Below are 15,343 nucleotides of genomic sequence, written 5' to 3'. Positions count from 1 at the left end.
AGTAGAAAGCAGGTAGCTGGAGCCTTATCTTGTGAGTTTCTGAGTGAGAAACGCTCAGTGAGAAAGAGGGCTATGATCCATGTTATGTCTGCCCTGGCTATAGACAAAGAGTTGTGGCCAGTGTACCATAGTTGCTTTCTCTGAACTAAGTAATCTCTGTAGGCCTTCCTACTTCCCCATCTCTGAGAGGGCAATACCTCCTATTTCCAGGAGAAAGGTAACTGTTCACTCCATCCACTACACTAAACTCATGAAAGGTTTGTATAAATATTAGCCTGAGTGGAAAAAAAATCCTTCCCAATTCACTAGGGAGAGGAAAAGGGGTTCTTTTTTCTTTTCAGAAACCCTTTAAAAAAAAAAAAGGAAAGAAAAAAAGCATAAACCTCAGAAGAGGCTAGAAGTTATAAATCCCATCTAGTAAGAATACAAAGAAGCATGAATATTTGAACAATGAAATATGCTCTTTAAGTCCAATGAGAGTTTTTGGACAGCCCCACTGGACAGCCCCGCATTAGGGCTGTGCTACCACAGGATTTCTTTTTTTTTTTTTTTTTTTTTTTAATTTTCCCACTGTACAGCAAGGGGTCAGGTTATCCTTACATGTATACATTACAATTACATTTTTTCCCCCACCCTTTGTTCTGTTGCAACATGAGTATCTAGACATAGTTTTCAATGCTATTCTGCAGGATCTCCTTGTAAATCTATTCTAAGTTGTGTCTGATAAGCCCAAGCTCCCGATCCCTCCCACTCTCTCCCCCTCCCATCAGGCAGCCACAAGTCTCTTCTCCAAGTCCATGATTTTCTTTTCTGAGGAGAGGTTCATTTGTGCTGGATATTAGATTCCAGTTATAAGTGATATCATATGGTATTTGTCTTTGTCTTTCTGGCTCATTTCACTCAGGATGACATTCTCTAGTTCCATCCATGTTGCTACAAATGGCATTATGTCATTCTTTTTTACGGCTGAGTAGTATTCCATTGCGTATATATACCACATCTTCCGAATCCAATCATCTGTCGATGGACATTTAGATTGTTTCCATGTCCTGGCTATTGTGAGTAGTGCTGCAATGAAAATGCGGGTGCATGTGTCTCTTTTAAGTAGAGTTTTGTCCGGATAGATGCCCAAGAGTGTGATTGCGGGGTCATATGGAAGTTCTATGTATAGATTTCTAAGGTATCTCCAAACTGTTCTCCATAGTGGCTGTACCAGTTTACATTCCCACCAACAGTGCAGGAGGGTTCCCTTTTCTCCACAGCCCCTCCAGCACTTGTTATTTGAACCACAGGATTTCTAAGAGGGTTTGCTAAGATACTATGGACATAAGCCTCTAAAAGGGGGCTAGAGTATGCAGCATTCCTCACCATCTTTGAACATGGGACATGTCTTTACCTAGCATCTTGAGAAACCAGTACATTTGGGGAAATATATTCTCAGATTCACCCTGGACAGGACCTGCCAGGGAAGATGAGGGAGGAGAGAAAATAGTGCTTCCTCCAGGCAGATATCCCTGCTCAGCACTGTGGAGTTTTCTTCTTGTATGCATGATCTCATTAGAGCCTCATGCTAACTCTAGGGAGAGGGAAGCAAAGGAGAAAAAGAACTTTGAGTATTGAACACCTGGTATATGCCAGAAAGTGAGCAAGACGTTATACGTCCGTCTTCCAATGCCTACAGCCTTGGGAGATGGATATTGTTAACCTCACTTGACAGGTAATAAAAGTGAGGCTCAGAGAGACTGGCACACTTACCAAGGTCTCGAAGCCCATGAATATTAAGATGAGGACAGCTAACATTTATAAAGTGCTCTCACTGGGTGTTAGGCATTGTGCTGGGCAGTTAACATGTATGTACTGAGTTCATCCTTATGACAGTCCTGTGACTATTATGAAGTTTCGACTCAGAGTGGTTAAGTAATCTGCCCTCAGCCACCTAGCAAGGAAGCGAAAAGACTAGAATTCACACCCAGGCAGCAGGACTCCAGAGGCCCTGCTCTAAGATGATTCTCATTGCTCTGGAAATGCCCTAGGCAGTCCTCTTCAAAAGCATGTTCATCTCACCTCAGGTGCCAGGAACTCCAGTGGGGTTAGGAGGGGGATTGAGCAGGACGTTCCCCAGGGAGCCATCTCTGTCATGGCTGCCTGGCTGTAACTTCTGTGGATCACTCCAGCCTCCTTCCCTCCCTCTCCAGACTGGCAGCCATCGCTCTGCTGGTCCTTGATGAGGAGGAGAGTGCCTTCTGGTGTCTGGTGGCCATTGTGGAGACCATCATGCCGGCTGATTACTACAGCAAGACGCTCTCAGCATCTCAGGTGAGCAGGGCATGGAGGGATTTGGGGGCCATGCAAGTCGGTGCCTCAGGATTGTTCCTAGGAGCCAGTGTGTCTCAGAAAATTCAGGAACCTCTCAGGCTTCCAGTTCTCCACCTGCACAGCTGGTTACCTTCTCTGGGACTCCTGTGAAGTTCTGGTGAGCTGATGGCCTTGAGAATTGCTGGGGCCCTGTCCACATGATAGACTGTTGTTATTCCAGTGGGATGTTACATCATTAGAAACAGATATCCTGGGGAGGGGAGAAAAAAACCTATTGTCGCTTGGTATTTGCCAGTCAAGAATTTCAAAACAGAAATCAGGAAGGTGGAATTTGGGACTGGGAGGATGAGAGGTGACAGTGATGCTTCACACACACACACTCATCATTGCCTACTGAGAAGCATAGCAGCCTCCATCATTTATGACCCCCCTCCCCTGCCCTCTGAGCACAGGCCAGCCCTGCAGTCAAGCAGAGCTAGTTCAGAGACAACCCCTCAGAAACTAGCCGTGTGGCCTCAGCAAGTAGCATCACCTCTAGGAAACCCCGGGCCTTGCCTGGCTTTGAATGGGAGTAATACCACTTGCTGGGCTTATTAAGAGGTGTAAATATGAAACCATGTCAAACCTCCCACATCCACCCTCCAGCCTCTCTCCCTCCTCACCCTTTGTCCCATTCTTGCTGTATCAGCATGTCTGCTTTACGGAGAGAGGCTACCCAGAGGAAATCACTTTCCTCCAAGACCCACCAAGCCATCATTACCTGCCCACCCATCCTGCTCTCCCTGCTACAAGCACTCAACACTGTTTCATCCTTCCGGGGTGTCCCCCTGGGTGGAAAGGTGAGGAGAGAGATCAGGGATGGAGAGCAAGATCTAGGAGTCATCATGAATCAGGTAAGGACTGTGGCTGTGTGGCAGGAAGGCCCAACCTAACAGTGGCTTAAATGGGAGATTATTTTTCCCAGATAGAAAGCTGAAGATTCCTTTCAGTCTCTGCTCTGCCATGTGATTTTCATCCTTCTGCTTATCACCTCTTGGTCACACCACCTCTGGCACTGTGGCCACGGTCCAGACTGAAAGGAGCAGAGGTGAAAGGCAGGCACTGGCTCCCTTTCCAACAGTTTTCCCCGACACAGCAACTTCTGCTTACATCTTATTGGCCAGAATTGTGTCACATGGCACATGTGGTTACAGGTTGCAAGGCAGTCTGGTAGGTATACAAGTATTTTATTTTACAAATATTTATTTTCACCTTTTTTTTTTTTTTAGGGCCTCACCTGCGGCACATGGAAGTTCCCAGGCCAGGGGTCCAACCGGAGCTACAGCTGCCTGCCTATACTACAGCCACAGCAACACGGGATCCAAGCCAGGTCTCCAACCTACACTATAGTTCATAGCAACACTGGATCCTTAACCCACTGAGCAAGGCCAGGGATCGAACCTGCGTCTTCAGGGATACTAATTGGGTTCGTTACCACTTGGCCACCATAGGAACTCCTATTTTCACATTTTAATATCTCTGGAATTGAGATGTATAGGCAATATATTGTGGTGGGGTTTTTTGTTTGTTTTTAGTACAGAAAATTTCAAATGTCAAAAAAAAAAAAATAGAGAAAACAGTTAATGACCATCCATGTATCCATTGCTTAGCTTTAATAATTATCAATACTGGGAGGCCAGTGCTGTTTTCATACCCACTCCTCCTGCTTTGATGACCTTGAAGTAAATAAAGTTCAGACATCATTATCAGTTTATCCACAAGTCCTTCAGTAAGTTCAGTGGCATCTCAGTTTCAGGGAGTTACCCTAGGTTTTGAGCTGGACACTTGGCCTCCACACCAGACCTGGAGTTTAAGGTGAGGAAGGAAGGGAGGGAGAGAGTATTTGCCACAGCCAACAGCTAAAGTCAAGAAGAAGACTTAAATGGAAGGAGAGGGCTGAAAAACCAGCAGTTCTGAGAAAAAAAGGCAAGAGGAGCCTAAAATGGGCTTGTCACAGATGTAGGAGGCAACCACAGAACAACCATATGCTGGGGTCTGGGAAGGAGTCGATGCTGGGAATGATCAACTGGATCAAGTGAAACAAGGACAGAGGCATGACAGTGACCATGCAGAGAGGTCACTGTCAGCTGTCACCCATCAGAATCACCCCTTGATGTCAAGCGTGGCTCCCCCAACACCTACCCCAGGACCTTACCCTGAGCATCTTGTGCATCAGGCCCAAAATAGGTGTAGAGAAGCAGCCATGGAATCAGCCAATACAAGCCTGAGTTCCTGCTTGGCTTGAGGTTCAGAGGCAAAGAGGCCAGAACTCCACTGGCCAAGGACTTGCAGTCCACACAGACCTCTCTGTCAAAGCTCCAGCCTGGATGCTTGCTCACCTGTGAAGTGACCTGTCTCCCAGCCAGGCTTGGCTCCAGCTCCTCCAGGTGCTCTGAGCCCCTGAGATGGGCAAGGACCCACTGGGAGTGGCCCCAGGGCTGCATGTGGACTGGCCAAGTGTGAAGGGGTGGGTGGGAGAAAGGCAGCCCCTTCCACAGGCAGCAGCTGACAGGCCCTCTCTTGGCTTGCAGGTGGACCAGCGGGTGCTGCAAGACCTCCTCTCAGAGAAGCTGCCCAGGCTGATGGCTCACCTGGGGCAGCGCCATGTAGACCTGTCCTTCATCACCTTCAACTGGTTCCTCGTAGTCTTTGCAGATAGCCTTATCAGCAACATTCTCCTCCAGGTCTGGGATGCCTTCCTCTATGAGGGCACCAAGGTAGGGTGCTGCGGGGGGGTGGGGAGAGGGGGGCCGTGAGCAGAATCTCGAATCTGCCCCTGGACAGTGGGAGGCCAGCTCACCTATCAGGGCTGTGGAGGACCTCTCCTGGCAGCATGACTCTGAAAAGTCAAGTGCTTTGCACCCCTGAGGGGAAGTGGTGCTTCTGCCTCTGAAGATGCGTCTTAAAATTGTGCCTCCTCTCCAGGGATTCCCTTTCCCTGGAGAGGAGGCACACTGCCATTCTATCCATTGCCCCTCCAGTCACCCAGGTCCAACCTTCTCTTCTTCCTCTTTGGATTGAGCCCCAGACTGGAAGGCTAGCGCTTGGGTCTTGTCCCAGCTCTCTCCTTAACCTTGCTAAGGTACCTGGACAGGCCCTCCCCTGGCCTCCGCCCAGTTTTCCCAGCCTCAGAGTTTACCAAGTACCCTCGGATCTGTCTTTCTCCATTTTCAGTTCCTGTTGGCACTCCCATGTAGTGAGAGTGTTACCCCATTAGGTCCAACAGGGGCGATGCCTCTACCAGCGTCCCAGGACAAATCAGTCTCAGTCCCCAGATTCCAAGCTGTGCTCCCCTGTTGGGTTTCCAATCCTCCCCTCCCCTTGGCCTTGCCCTGCACATTTCCTCCAACCTTCAACCTCTGCTGCTTGTCTAGGGCCTTTCACACTGCCTGGGGTGTGGATTCTTCTCCCTCTGGGGACCCCCTGCCCTGGCTCCCTTTGCCCCACCTGAGTCCCCACTTTGCCCCCCAGGTGGTATTCCGCTATGCCTTGGCCATTTTCAAGTACAATGAGGAGGAGATCCTGAGGCTGCAGGACAGCCTGGAGATCTACCAGTACCTGCGCTTCTTTACCAAGACCATTTGCAACAGCCGGTGAGAACCTGCTCCTGCCCCGACCCTGCCCCCTCCACCACACCCACACCACCCTCATGCCCACCCAGGACACATACCAAAGAGGAGGCTAGTGTTTCCAACCATAGGTTCATTAGTGGTGCTTATCTTACATTACAGCTTAGCAATCCTCACAGATAGTCCACTGCCTCAGTAGCTATCTGTCCCCTTAACCTGGCATTCCAGGCCTCCATTGCAGTTTGATTTTTTTTTTTTTTTTTTTTTTTTTGCCTACCTTTCTCTGCTCCCAACACCCATGCCCTTTAATAATGCCAAACAGAATTACTTAAGTTCCTAGGACAACCTCCATCTCTGGGCTTCTGGCCTTGCAGTTTCCTTTTCTTAGAAAGCTTCCTTGCCACTTCCACCACTACCATCTTTCCCTGACCTACTACTCATTCTTTGTTTTCTTTTTACAGCTGCACCTGTGGCATATGGAAGTTGCTGGGCCAGGGGTCTAGTCGGAGCTGCAGCTGCGGCCTTCACCAAAGCCATGGCAACACTGGATCCTAGCCACATCTTCAACTTGGGCCTCAGCTTGCAACAGTGCTGGATCCTTAACCCATTTACAAGGCCAGGGATCGAACCTACATCCTCACAGAGACAACATCAGCTCCTCAACCCACTGAGCCACAATGGGAACTCCCTACTACTCATTCTTCAAAACTCAGCTCACCGTCCCCTCCTCCAAGAAGGCTTCCCTGACCTACTTTTCCTTCCTGGGTTAGAGCTTCCACAGCCCTAAGCTTCTTCCTGCCTCAGTACACATCACTCACTGTGTGTGGAAATTATCTTCTTAGTCACTGTTTCCTCCCTGGAAGGGGCCTCAGCTGCATGAGCAGGATGACTGCAGGGGTGCCTAGGATGCCTGGTGAATGTGATTGTGCTCTCCTCCCAGGAAGCTGATGAACATCGCCTTCAACGACATGAACCCCTTTCCCAAGAAACAGCTGCAGCAGCTGCGGATAGTCCATCGGGAGCGGCTGGAGGCTGAGCTGCATGAACTGGAGCAGTTCAAAGCCGAGTACTTGGAGACCAGGGCATCCCAGGGCTCCTCGGTGCCTGAGGGTTGCATCAGCGAGGATGAGGGGGAGGTGGAGGCAGAAGGCTGACTCCAAAGCCCTTTCTCACCCTTATCAGGCAGGCCCACAGGAGGACGGCTATGGAGCCAGGGGTCCAGCCTGGGACTTAGTCTCTCCATTGGAACATCGGCTTCTAAAGCCATGGGTTGGATTATCTCCTCATGAGCACACACCCAGGATGCACCCCTTCTCATTTCCTCAGCAGAGCACTTTAGCACATAGACAGGCAAGAGTGCTGTCTTTATGTAGGGTAATCTTGGACATATCTCTAAGTTTTATCTCTGTAAAACAGTGTAAATATTGGAAATAGTTCACAAGCCTTGGAACTTAAACAACTCTCCAGTAACCAGTTGTTCCTGGGTGGGCTCAGGGCTCCAGAGTGTCCTACCACCAGGGCCTTCCCAGCCTGGGACAGCTCTGGCTGCTGTCTCTGAGGGTGTCTCTGCAGGGCCAGTCTCAGGAGAGCTGAGCTATGTGTATTTAGGGGGTTCTGTCTTTCTGGGCAACAGCACCAGTCTGATGCTGGTTGGGCCTTTGTTTCAGGCCCAGCTTCTGCCTCCTGAGACCTATTTCCTGAACCTTGCACCTACCCTCTCTTTCTGTGTACAGCCCATGTTGGGAGGCTGTGGGGATGTGGGGTGGGGGGGAACCCTTGTCCACCACCAGGAGGAACATGTTGTGAGGGTTGGGCAGAGAGCCCTGAGGCGGGTGCCCAACTTCTAATCTCCCACCACCAACTTCACAGGCTGGGGCAAGAAAAGCCACCTCTTTGAAAATGTGGTGGTTGGGACAGGGTGGCAGGGAAAGGTGGTGAGAGGGACAGAGCTGCAGCCTGTTGCCAGATCGAGGCTAGCTTTTTATGTGTGCAAAACTCAGCTCTGGTTCTGGGTTCTTCAGGCCCCTCCTCAGCAGACAGGCTTCCCCATTCCCCTCAAGTCAGGGAATGGAAGCTATACAAGTGATCTTGGCAGCTTATTTCTCAACAAGACCTGTGACTGTGCCAGGATAGCCTTCAGCTAAGCAATCTTTGGTATGAAGGACTGAGGGTGGCTGGAGAGGCTGTAACCCTCAGGGCCATCACGGGGAAGACAAGAGGTCCAGCCTCCTGGAAATCCAGGAGGGTTAAAAGAGTTAACTCTGATACTGGCACAGAGTAAAGCACTGCAGATGGTGAGTGTCCCTCTCCTTCCTTCATCTCTCCTCTCTTCTTTTCTTCCCCCTTCTCCATCTTTCCCACACACACACCTAGGCAGAGGAGTAGCTCTGCCCAGGCTGGGTGTCTATCCCTGCTTCCCCTCCTCCAATAGGGGGAGAGGTGGTGCTCTGCAGCTGACCTAGCACAAAGTCACCTCTGAGTCCTACCTCACTGCATGACAAAATCACCTGAGTGCTGGACCCCACACTCAGAACCTATTGTTGGGCATGGGTGTTGTGATACACTGACATGGTTGGGCCCCACAGGCAATGAGGAATGACTGGTGAGGCCCCTAGCCCTGCAGCAAGGAGCTGGAGCCAGAGCTTGTCCCAGAGCACTCGCTCACTCCAGGCCAAGCTCAGTTTACAGATAAGGAGACAAGGCTCAGAGAGGTTAATTAACTTACCCAAAGTCACACAGCCACTGAGGGGTTAACTACAAAACCCAGGAGGGCTCCTCCAAGCTCACAGTGCCTTCTCTGAATCCTAGAACACCTCCCCCAAGAACCCAAGGGAAAGGGTAAGGCTGGCCTGTGGCTTCTTGAGTGGCATAGGGCCCGTAGGGATAGCTCTAGGCAAAGAAACCTGGAAGGATGAACCTCCACCTTACAGGGAGGCTGCAGCAGGGACTGGTGCGGGTGGGGTTGTACCCCGAGAATATATAGAGCTGCTGCTGCTCCTAGGTAGCTGCCCACTCTCCCTCTCCGTATCTTTTCCTAAAAGAGGTTTGGGGCCCACTCCCGGTGTCAGGTTCCTGGCTCCGCACCACAGCTGTTGCCCCCATCCCCAGGGGCCGCTGCTTTCCAGGGCTGGAGGATCTGATCCTTCACAGCCCCACCTCCATACCCTAGGGGATAGGCCCTCTGGCTCAAAGCATCCCTCTTCCAAACACTAGGTCTCTAGCAAGCTCAGGTCCATACTTCATCCTGGAGGGGAAAGGAAAGGAGTTACTCAGAAAACTGCCTGGGGAAATATCCCCAAAAACAAATGAACTCCTCAAAACAAGAGGGAGGGCCTGGAGGTTACTTTGGAAGATCCTCCCCCACCCTGAAGTGGGAGATAAAGCATACACTCCTATTGAACATCTAAGTTCAGGGTTCCCTCCCCCATATTCAGAATCTTACTTCCCAGGCACTCCTGCCCCTCCTTCTTTCTCAGCTCTGTCTGCCATGGGCACAGGACCACACGCACACGTTTTCGTCGCCCACTTGGCAGATTAAACAAAGCAGGCCATGTTGATACAGGAAGGTTTCCTGGCCCATCTCAATAAGCAATAAGGCCCAAAAGAAGGTGCCAGCAAATGGGCCCAACTCTGGGGCCAGACCTACTGTGTGGTTTCATAGCTAGGGAACTCTGGGCAGGTCATCCCCACTCTGGCTTCAGTTTCCCCATGTGTGCAATTCACATGGTCAGAGGTAGCCTTCATAAAATGAACCAGGATAACAGGAAAGGACAGGACAAGAGAATGAGGAACACACACGTGCAGGGAGCATCTCTAGGAAAGGTACCACCTTCTGTCTATTACAGAGGCTTCCAATGGTCTCCCCTCTGGCCCATTGGTCCTATGCCCATGTGGAACCAGAGAGGTCCCCAAACACAGTCCCAGCCGCCTATCATCATGGCAACTGCGGTGATGCATTTAAGGTGCCCAGAACAGTGCCCGGTTCTTCAGGAGTTGGGAAGATGCAGATATGAGGCTGGGAGGGAATGTCCACAAGGGTTCTGGGAAGCCTTCCTGGGGAAGGACATGGAAGGAAGAAATGAATCTGTTTAGACAGTAGACCATGATATGGGAAGAGAATTCCTGGCAGAGAGGACTGCGAACAAGGGCACAAAGATATGAGAGTGCAAATGGGTAGGAAATGCATACCATAGTTACTGGCTGAAGCCCTAGGTGAATTAAGACATTCGGGTGAATTAACACTTACTGAGCCAGGCACTGTTCTAGGCCCTGGAGATACACCACTGAACAAACAGTTGTTCTCATGAGAGACGGTGTGGTGGAGTGACTATAAGCTTGGGCTTGGGAGCCACACTGCCTAGGGTTGTACTGATACTGGTGTCATCTTAAGAAAGGTACTTAACCTCTGTGAACTTCAGATTTCTTATGTGTAAAATAGGTAAAAGCTAACCTAGTAGGTTTATGTGTCGATAAACTGCGGTGATGCATTTAAGGTGCCCAGAACAGTGCCCGGTTCTTCAGGAGTTGGGTGGTGATATTACAAAAAGGCTGGGCTTCCCCATCTCCGCCCCCACTGCCCAAGGCGGCAAGACTAAGCAGCAGCGCCCCCTCTTGGCTACCGATAGAAAGAAGGGCGTCCTCCCATACTCAGAGATCCTCCCTGCCCTCTTCCTCTCGACGTACCGGGAACCCCCAGGAATTACTCCAACAGCTCGGGTTCACCAAGCGCTACTCCTGTGGCCGTCTCTGAGTGCGCACATTACTGCGCCGGTAAATTAGATCGTCACTTCCAATTCTCAAACAACTCTGAAGCAGACACGGTTTGTTTCCACTCCACCTAAGGGTAAAGTGACCCTCCCGGAAGGATCGAATCCCTTGTCTCATACCACTCCGCGAGAAAGCGACGGGATGTGAAGGAAGGCAACCCCAGCCTCTACTCGGTCCCCGGGGAGCCCGCCCCATTCACTGCGGCGTGTGCGCGCCGCTGTGCGAGCCCTTTCTCTGTGCGAATGCGCGCCCCGAGACAAGCTCCGGGGTACCAGGAACGCGGCCCAAGGGCCGAGGAAGGAAGGGTGGCCTGGCGGACTCGCGGGCGGGGCTTGTGCTCGGCCCCGGCCCCTCCCACCGGCCCCTCCCGCTGGGCTGAGGGTGGGAGGAGGCGGCAGCGCTGGGCGCGGGGACTCGGCGGGCAGCGAGGAGCTCAGAACCAGAGCCAGACGCCGCCGCCGCTACCGCCACCTGCGCGGCCGTCATCAAGGTAGGGCGGTCCCGGGCCGCCGGGCTATGCCTTCCCCGTCTGCGCGATGTGCTCGTGCTGCGCCTCTGAGCTGCAACGCCTGGGGAGGGATGCTGGGGCTCGGCGCACCGCTGGGGACCTGGCGGGACGCGGGGAACCTGGCGTTCGACACCTCTGCGTGACCTTGCAAAAAGCACTGCTTCTCTCCAGGCCTCAGTTTCCCCATCGGGATAGCGGGCACAAGGATGGCCCCTTCGTCGCTGGGCTGTGGGGAGGGGCCGCCTCAAGCTCCAGGCTCCCGACGGCGCAGGGTCGGATGGGCACTGTCTGCACAGCCCACCCGCAGTGAGGGCTGCTCTTGCTGGGTGTGGCAAGCCGGTCCCGACAGTCCCCCCTAGTGGCCTGGGTGCCCCGCGGGACCCGTGTTGGGACTCTTCCCTCTCCTGGCTGGGTAACCTGCTGGGCCTCAGCTTCCCTGCACAGGAAACATTAATAGGCGACACCCCCAGGTCCCTGTCAAGCCAGCCTGGGCATGCAGGGTGGGGCAGTCAGAGTCTAAGCCTAGTCTTCCTCGCGGTCTGGGGCTGGAGGAGCCCTAGGTTGGAGGTGGTGGAGCCCTCTGGCACAGACTTGCCTGGACCAGACCCACGCAAGTACCTGGATTTAGGGCATGGTATGCAATGTCTCCCCACCAGGTGCTAACGCCCAAATCTAAGTCCCAGCCTGATGTGATATGGTTGGCTTGTCCATGCATAGACGGACCTAGAGGAGCTACAGTGCCAAGAGATGGTGTTTGGGTGGGGTCGGGTCTGGGACAGAGCAAATGTCTGAGAGACTGTGGCTCCAAGATTTCTGGGTAAAGACGACCTCTGGTGTCTGTCCTGGCCCCTTGGTAAGATCCCTCTGGACCATCTCACTGCCCCACTGCACACCCCTTATGATGGGAATCTCACTCGCTGTAAACAGAGCTAGAGTCTGCTAGTCCTGCTCTGGCACACAGACAACATCTGACCCCTCCATCCCCACCCCAGGGCAATTATCTGGTCCCTTAAATCAGTTCACCTCAGGGTTAAACAGCCCCAGATCCAGAGCTGTTTCTCCTGTCAGAGCCAAAGGGAGCAAAGGCAAGACAAGAGAGCTGAGGTGTCTGCCCTGGAGCAGTTAGTAGTCAGCCTGAGGCTTGTTCAGAACCCACCTTCATCAGGACTGGAATGTGTCCCCTGTACCTCTGGAAAGGTAGCTGCCTTAGAGGTCTGGAGTGAGAGGAGGAGCCAGAGGAGCCTCTCTCCAGCCCTTCCAGCCCAAGGGTCCCTGTCTTCTGTTGCCTGCTCTGATTGAAGGAGTAGTTTCTGAAAATCGAGCCTGGGCTTTCTCGATTGTACCCCCTCCTGACCTGCCCCTCACCTGGGAACTTTCCTACAGCCAAAAGAAGGGGCTGCCAGGATAGGTGATAAGCTCTGTGTCATCAGAGATGTGAGCAAAGGCTGGATGAGCACTTCCCAGGGTTACACTTGACTGTAAGTCTGGGACTCTTAAGGCCAAAATAGAGTAACCAGGGCCTTACCTTCTGGCCATGATGGAGCTGCACAACTTGAAGCTAGACCACAAATGAGTGTTATTATTCTCTCATAAAAGCAGGCTAAGTATATGTGCTATCACCCGAGCGTAGCTCCAATGCACAGGCTTAAGTGCTACCTATGTCTCCCATCATCACTACATGTGTATAATCTGGGCTCTTTTTTCCTGCTCTGCTAGTCCGAGCCATTTGGGCCTTGATTTAGAGGTATGGCAGATTGTGGTTATTAAAAAGTCATCCTGTGCCAATAATTAAAAAATGCACCATGAAATTATGGAATATCCAGCTAAAACAGATCTTAGGAAATCATCTCATCCAACCTCTTCATTTTACAGATAGGTATCCCCTAAGGGGATGTGACTTGTTAAAAGTCACCCAGCAGACAAGCAACCAAGCCCAGGGATCTTAATTCCAGGACCAGAGTGAGTGAGTGAGTGAGTGAGTGAGTGTGAGTGTGAGTGTGTGTGTGTGTGTTTGCTTGTTTGAAAACACATACCATATAGTAAACGAAAGCAATCAGTATTTATTCCTATAAAATTAATAAAAATAAATATAAAAGGATAAATCTCTATGCTGGCAAAGCTATAGGATTCTCCAGCAGCATTTAATTTTGCAGGGCTATCTGTCAGCTCGTTTCAAAAGTCCTATGACAAAGATCCTAACTTCCTTTGCCCCTAGCCTTCTACTTTGAGGACTTTACCCTAAGGAAGTAATTACAGAGTTGAGTGTAGTGCTATTATTTTCTAAAGAAGTTATAGTGAAGAGGTTCTTGGTGTTTTACCTGAGGATTAATAAACTTTTCATTTAAAAAATACAGCTTTAAAAATAGAAACATTAGGAGCTCCCGCTATGGCACAACAGGATCATCAGCCTCGTGGGAGCTCTGGGACTGGGGTTCAATCCCCAGCCCAGCACAGGAGGTTAAGGATCTGGCATTGCTGAAGCTGTGGCTTAGGCCTTAACTACGGCTTGGATCTGATCCCTGGCACTAGAGCTCCGTATGTCTTGGGGCAGCCAAAAATGGGGCGGTGGGGGGCACGGGGTGACACCAAAGCTTCCATTGCTGTAGTCTGGCCAGCACAGGAGCAGTGTGGTCCAGAGGAAAAGCCATGAGACTCATGTCAGCAGATGTAGATTCCAGGATGAACTCTTCCTCCATCCCACCGTGTAAGCTTATGGCAATCCCAGGCCCTTTCTGTACCTCATTTCCCCTATCTGTGAAATGGGGTAGATTCAGTGCTGAGTTTCTTTTAGTTCTGACAACCCACATTCTAGACTTAGCAAATCTCTGTAACAGAAGCCTTTATTAGAAGGAACAGGAGTTCCTGTCATGGCGCAGTGGTTAACGAATCTGACTAGGAACCATGAGGTTGTGGGTTCGATCCCCGGCCTTGCTCAGTGGATTAAGGATCTGGCATTACCATGAGCTGTGGTGTAGGTCATAGACGCAGCTCAGATCCCACGTTGCTGTGGCTCTGGCGTAGGCCGGCGGCTACAGCTCTGATTCAACCCCTAGCCTGGGAACCTCCATATGCCGCAGGAGCAGCCCTAGGAAAGGCAAAAAGACAAAAAAAAAAAAAAAAAAAGAAGAAGAAGGAACAGTGAAAGCAGGGATAACCAAAGAATGTTCTAGCCTCTGACCACCACCCCCCCATCATTAAATGAATCCTGTAGCCTTTTCCTAGCCTTTTTCTTCTGGGGAAAGGGCTTCCCCTCAGCCTTGGACATTATCTTCAAATGGCCAGAACTTGGATTATTTTAGAGCCTAGTGTGGTTTTTTTTTTTTAATCCTCTTTATCAAGTATCAGGAGACAGATTTTTCAGGAGGATAAGAAAATAATTCAGCAAGATCCTCCATTTATTATTTTAAGTCTATAGGTTGTGCCTTGCCTCCTTCAGAACAAGGAGGTGTTTAGCAATTACACCTACCATGAAATAGGTAAATAAACATTGACTGGGCACATACTCCACCTTGAGGTACAGGCTGCCACGGGGAACGTATTATATTAAACTGTACGAAATGGCCAGTACCTGGCTGTTTTTGGACTTACAAGAAGTGGCCATTTTATTAGGTTCAGCCTGAATGAAAAAAGATGTAATTAAAGAGCAGTGTGCTCCTTACCATAATAGAGAGATTGGTGGGTGCAGTGGGGACTAGGAGAGTGTGATTATAAGCTTGGAGAAGTCAAGGAGGAAAGACATGGGAACCTCACCTTGAAGAATCAATAACAACAATAATAATAAGCTAACATTTACTGAATACATACTATGTGTCTGATTCTATCCTAAGTGCTTAACATCATTCAGTTATTCAGCCTTTCATTTATTAAGCACCTACATTGTGCTAGGTATTTTTTAAGTGTTGACAGGTAGGGTTCTTGACAGTAAACAAAAGAGACCCCCCCAAAAAAATCTGTCTTAAAGGAGTTTACAATCTAATAGGAAAAAAAGGTAGACAAAGAACAGTAAGTAAAATAGATGATGGTAAATGAGATAGAACAAATAAAACATGGGAAGATGTTTCCAGGATGTGAGGGGGAATGGAAGAGAAGGGTTGTGGTTTCAAATAGGGTGGCAGGGTGGGGGAATCATTGAGAAGATAACTTT

The 15,343-nt window shown here is 50.5% G+C and overlaps 2 protein-coding genes across 2 annotated transcripts in view; both read left to right on the top strand.

The window, feature by feature from the left end:
- Positions 1-10,424, top strand: part of TBC1D2 (TBC1 domain family member 2) — a 48,330-nt gene extending 37,906 nt beyond the window's left edge. Inside the window, 4 exon segments of the mRNA XM_021066519.1 lie at positions 2,196-2,316; positions 4,887-5,072; positions 5,827-5,948; positions 6,865-10,424. Coding sequence (XP_020922178.1) covers positions 2,196-2,316; positions 4,887-5,072; positions 5,827-5,948; positions 6,865-7,078 — 643 coding nt within the window. The 3' untranslated portion in view covers positions 7,079-10,424.
- The window catches only part of CORO2A (coronin 2A), a 53,666-nt gene continuing 49,380 nt past the window's right edge, over positions 11,058-15,343 (top strand). The window contains exon 1 of the mRNA XM_005660267.3: positions 11,058-11,181. The gene's annotated coding sequence lies outside the window, so the exon portion shown is untranslated. The remainder of the gene's footprint in view (positions 11,182-15,343) is intronic.

This window comes from Sus scrofa, chromosome 1 (assembly GCF_000003025.6).
Source record: "Sus scrofa isolate TJ Tabasco breed Duroc chromosome 1, Sscrofa11.1, whole genome shotgun sequence".
In the NCBI taxonomy this organism is placed as follows: domain Eukaryota; kingdom Metazoa; phylum Chordata; class Mammalia; order Artiodactyla; family Suidae; genus Sus; species Sus scrofa.
Note: the sequence above shows the minus strand (reverse complement) of the source record. Positions and strands in the feature narration are given on the sequence as shown.